This window comes from Sordaria macrospora, chromosome 6 (assembly GCF_033870435.1).
Source record: "Sordaria macrospora chromosome 6, complete sequence".
Lineage (NCBI taxonomy): Eukaryota > Fungi > Ascomycota > Sordariomycetes > Sordariales > Sordariaceae > Sordaria > Sordaria macrospora.
Genome location: NC_089376.1, coordinates 498,901 through 510,916, shown reverse-complemented (window position 1 = coordinate 510,916; position 12,016 = coordinate 498,901). Strand labels below are relative to the sequence as shown.

Here is a 12,016-nt window from a genome sequence, read left to right as displayed (position 1 = left end):
CTTTTCAGCTCTCCAGCAACCTTTTCGATCGGAGAAAAAAAAAGGAGAACTCTGCATGCAATACTTCCCAGATGGAAAGTCGTGAGTGCCGGTGAGATTTTGTCTAACCACACCATCTCAACCACTACGTCAATAACACATGGGACACGGGCCATGATATGCTTGACAGAGCAGAGTCGAACCCCAGCTGGTCGGCCAGCTGCAATAAACTCAAACCAAACATCCGGGACGCCACCGTTCACGTCTCCGCAACGCCACATCCTCAAGCAAGCAAGCCGAAACTTTCGAGTTATCGGGTCCGTCATGCTTTGAGATCCCCAGTTTGTTTACCTACCGCTTCGACTCACTCGGTTTCGTTTTGCTCCAACAGGTATAGGGCCGGGTATAACAGGTTTTGACCCATCTTCTGACGAGCTGACGCGGGTCACAAGGTTTCTCGGGTCCGATCCAGTGCTTGAACAAAAACAAATTGAGTAAGTCGAAGCGGTAGTACCTTGGTAGTCCAGCCCTCTCAGCCAGCAACCCAAATAAATGGTTGTTTTGGCGGTAGAGGTAGGCTTCTGCGGTAGTACAAGGCTGGGGAAGGGTACGTAGGTAAGGAAGAGTACGTCGAGCTAGGTAGGGTTGCACTTGCTTCCCCAGTACATACGTTTCGACAACAACATCCACATCCTACCCCGGAAGTCCGGACGGAGGACTGGGAGGATAGGAGCCTGCTCAGGCGAAGAAAATCAAGGTAGGAGCTGAATGAGAGAGTACAACAGTCCCTACGAAGCAGTGAGCATCAAATCAACTAATGCGATGCACCCAAACTATGAATATGCATGTAACCGTGACCGCTTGGCCGCTTAGCCGGTGAGTCTGACTGAGAACTTGAGAGAGAGGGTGGTAGCGAGAGCATTATTTATTACTCGTCCGCGGCCTTGCAATGGGCGAGGCTTGCGCTCACTCGAGGTGGTATGGTAGTCTAGCATCTGGGTTTGGGATAGTAACACGAACACAGTAATAGACACGCCAGCCGCCACAAGCTGAGATCGGTTGAACGCCATCCAGGACGCCCCACGGTCCCGAGATTCGGGAGTCCGTCCGATGTGTGGCTTGCTTGGTACTAACCTTTCGGGTTTGCGTTGGAGCTTGGAGGAGGTGGTGGTGGTGGTGAATTGTGTTGGGTACCTGTAGTGGGGGCTGCCCGGGAAGCGGAAACAGCACGGGAGATATAATGCGTGAGTGAGTGTCCGACATGTGGATTTCGGATACAGGCAGAGGTATACGCAATCGTGGAACAACTGTGCTCGAGTTACCACATTGTAAAGTTTCCGAGACGGACTGGTGGTGGCAGTGGAAGAGAAAAGAAGATTCTGACGCATCAGAAAAGTGCAAAGCAAGAAGCAAACAACAAAACTGAACCGATAGAGTAAATTTCCCAAAGACATTGGATAAGTAATTGACCCAAAACGCCGTCCCTAATGCAATGCATAAGAAAACGCAAAGATGCTTGAGGTAAAAACCAAATGAAAAGACCAAAAGCCTATACAGATCTGCCCAAGTCCCAGACAAGACAAGAAATCCCCTTTCTTTCTTCAGCTCTCTCCTTGCTGAACGCTGACCATCCCTTGGGTCATTATACAAGTAAGAAATCTGAAACAAACATGTATCTGATCTGATCTGTATCCCCAAAAATCTTGTACTATGCAGTAGTAAGTAGTATGCAATACGCAAAAAATCCACTCTTTTTCGTCCCGTTCTTCCTTTCCCTTCAGTATTTCCCCCTCTTCAGCCCCTTCTTTCCATCCTTCCAATTCCACCTCTTAGCGCATCATCCACATCATTAATTCCTCATACCCAGTCTCCCCTCCAGTAAGTTAAATCCCCTCCCTCATAGCCTCCTCAATACTCCCCAACTGGCTCCCGTCCAAAGCATCCACTGTCACCTTTGCAGGCAACCCGCCCTTCTTAACCAAAAACCCCGGGATCACACCGGGCTGGTTGATTCCCGGCGCCCGGGGCTTGATGGTCGTCCCCGTCGTCGCAGAGGACACAGACCGGACGGAAGACGACAAGGGCGTGGTGGCGCTCGTAGCCGCCGTGCCTGCCGTACCAGTGGTGGTAGACGAGCTAATGCTTCGGTAGGAGGACTTGCCGTCGCTTGGAGCGATGGCGATTCCTAGGCCGGTGCCTGTACTTGTTCCAACAAGAGTGGGAGTTATGGGTTCGGGGAGTTCCGGGGTAGGCTCCAATCCTGATCTTGTTCCGGCGGATTCGTTGGTGTTGTTCGGCTGGCTAGAGCTCTGGCCCCAAGGCCGCCACGAGACTAGCTTACCCAAGGCAGGAAGAGACAGCTGACGGGAGGCTGTTGATCGCACAGAAGAAGAGGACATATGCAAACCGTCAGTGTGGGCGCGACGATTGGGATTGAGGAAGGAGGGCCGCTCAGAAGAAGCGGCGACCGAATTCTGGGAGGTGGATACGGGTCGGGGTAGGCGCTGTCCTACCAGGGCCAAGTTATCTCTGGCGTGCATGCTTCCGCGCGATCCGCGCGCGCTGGAGTACGAGATGGTCGGCATGGCCGTGACGTTGCTGATTCCGGTTCCGGCTGCGCTGAGGCCGAGGGGCCGGAGGGTCAGTTGGCTCGGGCGGACCTTGAGGGTGTGGATGTCGAGACCGTTGGAGAGGGACATGATGGATTCGTGTGAGGTCATGCGCCGCAGTCTTCCTGGTCGTTCTTGTTCGGCCACTTCGGGGTGGAAATCGAGATCGTGATGGATGGTGTCGTCACCCGCAACCGCCGGGTCATCGCCGTCGCCATTTGCGCTGATGGTCTCAACAGTGTCGTCTTCGGCGGAGGAAATCCCGTGGGTCATATCGGGTACATCGTCGGTGGTGTATGCGCCCATGGCGTTGTTGAGCTCCTCGGCAAGCACGAGACCGGCTAGCGAACGGTGGCCGGGGTACGGTGGTGAACAAGCACCGCAATTGTTCATGGCCGTGCTGCGGCTCGACCATTGGGATGCCTGTCTGCGGTGGGATCTTCGATTCCATTCGGGCGAAGCTGGGTCGACGCTCGTGGTGGGAGAGTTGGGTACGGACACTTCGACGATGCCGCGGTCGAAAACGGAGTTGCGCCGGGGGTTCGATTGGGGAGAGGTCGGCGCGGAGGACGGCGCAAATTCGGAGGGCATTTCGGATATTAGGGACCAACGGCCAGCTGCTGTCGAAGTGGAATCGTGAGTACTGTGACGCGGGACAAAGGGTGGCCCAAGGCCACGGCCCGCCTGCCATTGGGGATTCTGGGAGGATACTGGTGTTGTAGGTGCTGAGATGATGTGTGGCGGCGAAAAGGTACCTGAAGTAATGGATTTCCTGTTCTTCCTTGATTTTCGTGAGTCGCCCTTCTGCTGGGCGATATGGTAATGATGGTGGACGTGTACGGCCTGTGATATCTTTGGTGTCTTGGCCGAGTCTGGGTCGTCGAATTCTGTCTGTAGTGTTGATACGGTGCCCGGCTGCTTACTACTACTTGATAACGGCTGGTGGTACTGCATCTGTTCCCGTAGGAGTTGGATTTCGTCGTGTGAGGTCATTAGCATGTCTCGGAGTTCGGCAATGCCTAGTTGTAGGTTGGCATTGTCCTGCAAGAGGTCGCGCACGAAATGCGACACGACGTTGCGACTGCTCTTGGTCTCGGATAGGGATTTTACGGCGGCAGCGCCCTTAAGTCTGCCTGCTGCCGTGCTGAGCTCCTTTTCCATTTCTCGTTGTTTCTCGATACGGCCCATAACCTCGGCGTGTCGATCGCGTTCTTCCTTTGCTTCCTTCTCCATGCGCTCCAGTTGTTCCTGCAAGTCGTTGATACCCTTCTCGGCCTGCTTCCAACGTGTGATGGCGGTGCGCGCTTCCTCCTGTGTGTTGACCAAGGTAGACTGTAGCGTCGCCTGTTCCTCCTCGAGCATGGTGAGTTGCTTCTCCAGGGTCGCTGCCCTCTCCGCCGCCATTTCCAGTCGGCGGATCTCGCGCTGTGACTCGCGCAGGGTGGTCTCGAGGTAGTCAATCCGAGTGTCGGCCTCTCGGACGGTATCGTTGAGCGATTCGAGTTCGGCATGGAGGCTGTAGTTTTCGTGTATCTTTTCCCTGTTCTTCTCCTCTAGCTCTGCATTTTCGCGTTCCAGCTGTTCGATGCGAGCGGTGAGTTCGGCGCGGTCACGTTCGGCGGCGGCCATGTAGGCTTCATGACGGATGAGTAGGGTCTGAAGGGAAAAGGTCAGCGAGGAGAAGCAATCCTCCGGCCTGGGTTGTCGTGCGCGCCATTTGCCGTGTGTTACGAGTGCTCTTTCCGACCACTCCAGCATTGTGCATTTTGTGAGGAAGAGAAGGTTGATGGTTTCGCGACAGAGCAGGCCATGAGAGGAGCGAAGTCAAGGGATGTTTAAGGGAGCGATGGACGGTGGTGGGCGCACAAGGAGCGCATGGAAGGAATGCGGCACGCATCAACAGGAAGCAGGTCTGCGTCATTGATTACTCACCTGGCCCATTTTGGCGGCCGTATGGACATCGCGCTCGACACTCTTGAGGAGAGTACAGTTGTGCCTAAGATAGACGCAGTCCTCCCTTCCACAACAGCACCGCATAGCCGGCGGCTGTGCCCCCGAGGCGGAGTTATCGCCCTTGGATTCCATGGCGGCGGCGGCGGGTGTTGGAGGATTTTGCGGCACGAGCTCAGCTACGGCGGGCTCAGTATGCTCAGCAGCAACAGCAACAGCAGCGGTGGCGGCTACGTCTTCTTGTTCGCGATCGGCGGTCGTCGGGGTCACGGCGTCTGCCATTCCCATTCCCATCTCTATAGTGTGTGGGGACGTGGGCGGGCAGATACTGGACTCGTCGGGCTCGTCGGTATGTGGTTGTCGGAGGCGGAATCAGGGGAAGATGAGGATGAGGAGGAGGAGGAGGACGGTGTCTTGATCTTCAACACCACCTCCACCATGCTGCTTGAAATGTCGACCCCTGATTGCCTTCGGAACCGGGACCACGGGTCGTAGAAGTCGGTAAGGAACAGGTAGGGGACACCTGTGCACGGATACACGAATGCTGTTTCGGAGACTTTGGAAGAGGAAGAAAAAGAAGGTCGGGAAAAAGCACGAGGACCACGGATCGTTGACTCAGGACTCGGGACTCGCGCAAGGGTCGGCAGGCAAAGGACGGTGAACCTGGTAGATATTTGATGCCGGTATCCTGGTCAAGATATAGAAGGAAAAAGAAGAGCAAAACCGGACTCTAGGCGAGTTGGTCAGGTAGCAGGCGGTATAGAATGTCAGTCGATAGGTGGGTATGGGTAGATAGGTAGTCAAATAGAAACAGAGAGAGAAGAAAGAGGGAAAAAAGGAAGAAGGTGAAATGATAACGACAAAATGGTTGGGCTGTCACCCCCCTCCCGATGGCTCCCCAGGACTCCCCCGTGGCGCGCCGGGATGGACAATTAGAGTGATCCATGTCTTCCACTTGTCCCCATTTGAGGCCCCGGTCCGGTCCTCATGTGCTTCATTTTTGGTTTTTTTTTTGGGGGTTTTTAGGTATGAACAACACAGCGCACCAAAGGCCGCAATCTTTGGGAGCAAAAGAGGAGAAAGAGAACTGGCGTCCTTTGTGGATTCCATTCCAGAGGTCGAGGACGCGCCAGGTCACCAAATGCACAATGCACACATGCAAAACTAAAAGAAACGCCAATGACTGACACTGGCGCAATCGTTGCAGCACAGAGTGCATCTGCAGCCAAGACTCCTACACAAAAGGCCCAGAGTGTTGCTCCGAAAAAGGTACCCGCTCACACCACTGATTCCACACAATTTCCATTCAACACCTCTCCACAGCTGTCAGCCCTTTCCCACTTGTTAAGGTCTTGCTGTTATTCCTCTTGGATTTGTTAACAGAGACACTTACTCGCCAGCTGGGAAAGGTACAGAGGTACACAGACGACTCACCGCCCAATTCACCGCATTAACCAGTTTCGGCTTAGCCACCTTGTGTCTTCCCCCGGTCCCGACCATTGGGACCAAAACCCCCTCACACCCAATCCATTGATAAAGCTAACGACACCACGACCGACAAGTCAACAATCGTCAACCGACCGACCGACTGACCGAGCGAGACAACATGCAAGACAGACACGCGAGAAGAGGGGAAACAGGCGAGGCCATTCCGAGAGAAGAGGGGTTCTGAGGAAAGGGATGGTTGACAAACAAATGGGGAGTAAAGACGAAGAAGCCGAGAACGGATAACGACTCGTGAGTATTTCCGATTTAATGACCACCAGATTTAATGAGATAATTTTCCCGAAAAATCACCCAAAAATAGTCAACGACCAAGGGCCAACGGATCATCCGCAAGGCTGTTGACTATGATCTCCGTTCCCGTCGTCACCGAGGGATCAAGCGAAACGAGGCGAGAATGGGTAAAATTACTCTGATTACCAAGATTAAAGAAATGAGTATCTGCACCGACCGACTGACCATCAATACCTACCCGTTGTTCTTATTCTCCTTCCTCTTCTTTACCCTTCCTCCATTGATGACCTCTTCACTTTTTGACACTCGATTCTGAAGAGACGGTGACGAACCCCTCTCGAAAAAGAATTGCTACGATACCGCCTCGAATTCCCCGCATTGCCCGCACACCCGCCGACGTCCCGAAGTCCAAACATGGATGATCCACGGTGTTCTTTTTCACGAGGATTTCGGATCACAATGTGCATGCATGCATGCAAATATCTCCACAGTGAACAGATCCTTGACCGACTCAACGGGCAGTTCCGGCGATCATCCATCTGGAGTCCGGACGGGCGGCCCTTGTTGCGCTCGAGATTGTGAAAGTTCTCAACATTCATCCAAGTTTTCTTTTCACCATCTCTTCATCATCTCTTCACCACAGTAAAAAAAAGAAAAAAAAAAGACCCATGATGATTAAGAAATCCCATTACAGCATATGCAAAGTTAAGATAATGCTTGTAACACAGACCGAAAGAAATGGATAAAGCATGTATGTGAACGCCTACACAGTAGTGTAGGAAGAATGACCGGATGATCTCGAGCTAAACAAACAAACTCAGTATTGGGACTGAATATTAGTTAGTCCTCCTGTCCATTGGGCAACCACTTTCGCTTTAGTCAGCAGTTGTTATTGGTCTCCCGGGTTACTCTACTCTATTAACAATTTGGTCTCGGGTGGAGTTATGCATTTTGTCCTAGGCGAGAGAGACATGCCCGGTACCTGGATCACAGCATAATCATTCCTCATGTCCCAGAGCAATACCAAAAAAATATTGTGTACTATGAGCCATCATCACCACTGTGGCACCCGTAGCACCCCATAGCACCTCATCGATCGATCCATTTGCTTCAAACATCGATCTTTTCACGGACTCACGGGCTCACAGGCTTACAGGCCTCCTCCGGATAACCAACGCAATCCCGTCATCGCAGATACGTAGGTACCTATTTGTTTCGCATACATCTTACATAAGGTACTCCGGTAAAGAACAAGGTCAGAAAAAGGCACACAGAAAAACCAAAAAAACTTCATTCCAATGCCCTCAAAGAAGAACACCAGAGGCATGGCATTAACTTCGTATTCCAAATATATATATGTTGGGATATACCTCGGACTTCCGCACTCCTTCGTTATTCATACTCGTAAAACCTTACGCTGCTCCAGTTATACAAAACACGCAACGCTAATCCCTATACCTACTCAACCACTACACGATAAGACTTTTGCGTTCGTGTATGAACGCGCCGTATATACCGTGACACTACCCAAGGACGCGCGCTAATTCTAGTCTCGTCACCTGTTTTCCCTCGCCGTATCACAGTCTACCTCCAGAACAGGTAAAACAATCTTAAGTGTGGCCGTCTGTGCTTGTTGCCTTGTTCTGGGTGTTCCAGCAGCAGCAGCGTCATCAAGTCACAATCCGCCACATTCGGTATCGACACTCCTCTGGTCTTCTGCGTTGGATGCATCCTGAGCAGGGAAGTTGTTGGTCACACTAAAGTATATAACCATGTCAGTGACGGCAAGGGAGGGGGGGGGGGGGGGGGGGGGTTTATGCAGCTCACGTTAATTTCCCTCCCACAACACACTACGCACCTTGTTTGGCGGACTAAGTGGACTTGCCAGCGTGGAGGGTTCTTATCACCCCCAGCCCCAGCGCCGTTCTCGTTGCCGCTCCCGCTTCCACCTCCAGTCTCGGCGCCTTTCCCGCTTCCACCTCCATTCTCCGCGCCTGTCTTGCTCCCGTTTCCACCCCAGATGGAAGTCCAAGCCGGGGTCCCATAGAATGGTAGTCCCATGGTCATTAGCAGGGGAAAGAGTCCCTCTTCCAGATCCTCTTCCATATCTAGCTGTTTCGGATCCAGCGGCGACCGAAAAACCCCGAGACTAATACCCTATTCATCCCTGAGAGTGGTCAACCGAGCGGCGGTTTCTGTTCCTGTACCTTGGGTGCCAACATGATCATGTTCAGCTCGGGCTTCACTCATACTCAACAGGGATCGAATCGGCAGCAGTATTCCCACTCCATCGGATATGGGGATCTGAGAAGGCTTCTAAACCCGATCAATAGCCCCAGCGCCTTCCGTGCTCCCACTCCGATTCTCAGTCCTAGTCCTAGTCCTAGGACCACTAGCAGCAGTCCCCTGCTCAGGCCTTCCTCCAACTCCAGATGTCCCGGATCTCGTGGCATCGACCCAGGAAGAACCGCGAGAATTCCCAAGCCAATCGCGCTCTGGATACACCATGAAATCCATGATATTAAACTCCCCCACCCCCTGCCCCGATTCCCCTCCCAGCGCCGGACCATGGATAGCATCTCCATTCATGGGTTGTCCAGGCTGCTTGGTACTGCCTTGACCATCATCAACTAGTCGTTTGCCGTCTGTGCCTGCCATATGATGCACCTGGTCCACGCCGTGATTCTGATTCGTTTCCGTACCGCCGACATTCTGCCCCGGCGCGATAGCTGACAGAGGGAACCTAGGCATGTTGAAGAAGTCAAAGACGTCGAGATATTCCAGATCGTTAACTCCTCCTCCTGCTCCCATGGCAAAGTCCCCGTTGGCGTTGTTATTCATGGCAGGCACGACGCCTGCGCTCATAATGCCGCTTCCACCCGCAGTGGCCGAAGCTCCATGTTGTTTCGAGCCATGCCTAGGCTGGCGACTGATCAACAAGTCCAAATCGAATGCAGTTCGTCGCATGTCCGCCAGGATCCGCACGCTACTCGGCGTCACCTCATCGCCCTCGCTCTCACTGGCCCTGTATTCGTCTAATACGCGGGTCAAGAGATTCGAGTAACGCGTGGCTACGGGCCAGTACTCACCCATTTCGCGCAGCGTGTCAACGAAGAATTTGATTTCCGGGTTGAGGCTGCGCTCAACAGTGCTGCCGTGGACCAGAAGAACGCGGGCAGCAACCCACAGCGTGAACGCAAAGGGCGGGCCGAGTGTGGACAGCAAATTGTATTCGACCACGAATTTGCCCAGGGCGAGAATGTTGTTGACTGCGTCGCGGCATGTTTGGGAGGCCATGTAGGAAGGAGAGAAAATGGGCGAACGGACGGTGGGATACGCGGCTGATGAGTGTAGACGAATGATGGCGGTGTGGTAGGTGGCATGGAGCATGATCCAGGCGCAGCTCAAAGTACGAGCAACTCTGGGGTGCTCATAAATCTTGGCCATGTGATTGTAGTCATCGGGCAGTTCGAATTTCCACACTTTGAGCATGGTGTCAAGCTCTCGGTAGCGGCGCTGCCAATTTTCAACGTCGGCGAGAGACGAGATGTCGACGGGCTGCTTGAGGAACTTGTGGATCTTGGAGAGAATACCCAGGATTTCGATGTAGTAGCTAAAGGCGCCGAGATTCTCAGGCTTGTTGACCTGGTAGTCGGCCGAGTTGTTGCTGTTGGGTCGGCTATCGTCGTCAGAGGCGTGGAACCATCGAGTGTCAGCCTTTTGGTTCTTGATCCAGAGCTCGTCGCGGCATGGGAGGGTCCGGTCGATTTCCTTGTCATCGAGCGCAAAATCAAACGCCGTGGAGATGGTGGCGTATCGATCGAGCACATACACCATCCAGAACAACCTTCTGCGGGACTCGTCCTCGGTGAAGTCGCGGGGCTCTGGAAGGACCATGGCGCGAAGAGTGTAGATTGAGGGATAGCTTGGAGAAACCGTCATGGAGTTCGTCTCCACGGCCAAGCCAAGTTGAACCACCCCTCGAGTAATGAGAGCCATAATGTTCCATCCTGGGGGCCCATTGCTGCTACCGCAAAGGTCCAGCGCAAGAATCACCAGGGCTTGCAGCGACATGACGGACGAATGTTCCATTCCATAGAGTAAGACCCGCTGTTTCGAGGCGGTGTAGAAACGCTGCCGGCTCTCCTTGGGGAGCATTTTCGTAGTTGCGAATCTCATGGCTGTAGCAACAATGGCATGCAACAGAATCTTTTCTTCCTCATTCGGGATTCTCTCTCCGAAAAAGAGATCTTTGGTCGTCTCACGGTCCAAAATCGGACACCAGGGGTGGATGTGCTTAAAGTATAGATCCATGAGGGCGTAACAAACACCGTAAGGCGGAAGCTCCTGTTCAGTGCCTCCTTGCCCTTGCGTGGCCGGCAAGACGGCTGATAGCGAAGGGCCAGCAATCTGGTGGGGAACGGCTCTTGGGGCACCATAGTACTCTTGGACGGCAGCACTAGGGGTTATGGCCGGCTGCACACGAGGCTGAGTAGTTGCCGCGTGCTGGAAGTTGTCATGGACGACGGCTGGAGTGCGAGGGCCCAGACCAAAATCGGCCGAAGTCGAGGGCTTGTGCATGAAGAGAGCCCTCTCAGCCGAATCCGGGCCGGCGTGAGCGAAAACCGCAGGGGGCCCGGCATCGCGTGGTGTGCCATGGTCATTGCTCTGGAGGCTTGGATTGCTCAGGTGGCCTGCTGGCCTATGGTTATTCCCGGTGTTGGCATTGTTGTTGAGGGTAGCAGGGCTGTTGACACTCCCCGGGCTCCCGTTGAGGTAGAGTCCATGTGTGGCAAGGATCTCGGCGTGTCTTCGAAGCTCCCCTTCAAGATGGTCGAGACGCTGCTCTAACTCGCGGCCATAGCCTGCTCTGAGGCCGGGCTTCTTTCGTTCTTTGTACTCGCAAACATGTGCATTTTTACTACACCACCCGCAAGCTGGTTGGCCACGGTCGCATTTTACCTAGTTCAGCATTAGTTTCGACGAGATGGTAAGACGGTGGTGTAATGGGAGATCAGACGAACCTTTCTTGTTTTGCACGTTTCGCAACTTGTTCTCGTCAGTCAGTTTCATGTGATATCAAAAGACGAGGTATGAAAAGGTCGACGCGCGGGTGAAGTGGTTGTTATTGGTGATAATGCCAGGACAATATGAATTGTTATCCACAACCCGTATCATGCACAGTTGCACTAACAGACAACATGACAATCTCATTATATCGAGGCAAAAAAGCAAAAAAGACGATGGACTTACGATACAGAAAGAGGTCTCTTTCGCTTGCCATTAGGAAGCACTTGGTCGTTACCGTGATCATTGTCGTCGTCATCGCCGCTCTGCTGGCCGTCGTCGCTGTAGACTGAGGAATTCGGCGGACCGTGCTGCTGCCCCTGGAATGGAGCTGGCAATGGCGGTCTTTGATACGGTTGCCCGCCGCTGTATCTGGGACCCGAACCCGAAGCAGCAGCAATAGCAGCAGCAGCAGCAGGCTGAGACTGCATCGCGCCACTCGTCGGAAGCGATCCGATACCTGTATAATGATTGACCGGAGTGCGATTGGAGACGGCCGATCTGGACCGAGGGTTGTTGTATCTGCTCGGCGTGATGGTGACCGAGGGGGAGGATGTTCGGGATGAAAAGCAGCGGATGTTTGCGGCCTGGGTGGAGCTCCTTGTGAGATGGAACGCCCTGTGCCCGTGAGCTCTGGGGCTGCCGGGGCTAATGTCACGGTCAGTGCGCTCTTG

The 12,016-nt window shown here is 53.6% G+C and overlaps 3 protein-coding genes across 3 annotated transcripts; all 3 read right to left on the bottom strand.

Moving 5' to 3' along the window:
- Positions 1-1,215: 1,215 nt before the first annotated feature.
- SMAC4_05854 (uncharacterized protein) lies at positions 1,216-5,284 on the bottom strand. Its single transcript, XM_003345649.2, has 2 exons — positions 4,521-5,284; positions 1,216-4,244 (listed from the first exon to the last, which is right to left on the bottom strand). Exons 1-2 carry the CDS (start codon positions 4,830-4,832, stop codon positions 1,863-1,865), a joined length of 2,694 nt encoding a protein of 897 aa, XP_003345697.1. The 5' UTR covers positions 4,833-5,284; the 3' UTR covers positions 1,216-1,862.
- A 2,268-nt stretch (positions 5,285-7,552) lies between these two features.
- On the bottom strand, positions 7,553-8,336 carry SMAC4_05853 (uncharacterized protein; the record flags this gene model as incomplete). Its single annotated transcript, XM_003345648.2, has 2 exons — positions 7,553-8,032; positions 8,134-8,336. 2 exons carry the CDS (start codon positions 8,334-8,336, stop codon positions 7,951-7,953), a joined length of 285 nt encoding a protein of 94 aa, XP_003345696.1. The 3' UTR covers positions 7,553-7,950.
- Positions 8,337-8,591: 255 nt separating this feature from the next.
- SMAC4_05852 (uncharacterized protein) lies at positions 8,592-12,016 on the bottom strand (the record flags this gene model as incomplete). Its single annotated transcript, XM_066090356.1, has 3 exons — positions 11,529-12,016; positions 11,300-11,324; positions 8,592-11,237 (listed from the first exon to the last, which is right to left on the bottom strand). The coding sequence occupies exons 1-3, from the start codon at positions 11,771-11,773 to the stop codon at positions 8,592-8,594; spliced, it is 2,916 nt and encodes a 971-aa protein (XP_065947395.1). The 5' UTR covers positions 11,774-12,016.

Excerpts from the sequence above, each read along its gene's own strand:
- SMAC4_05854 (XM_003345649.2), bottom strand. The coding sequence starts at position 4,832 with ATGGGAATGGGAATGGCAGACGCCGTGACCCCGACGACCGCCGATCGC. Across the intron at positions 4,245-4,520 it reads CGGCCGCCAAAATGGGCCAG|ACCCTACTCATCCGTCATGA; the intron begins GTGAGTAATCAA and ends TTTTCCCTTCAG.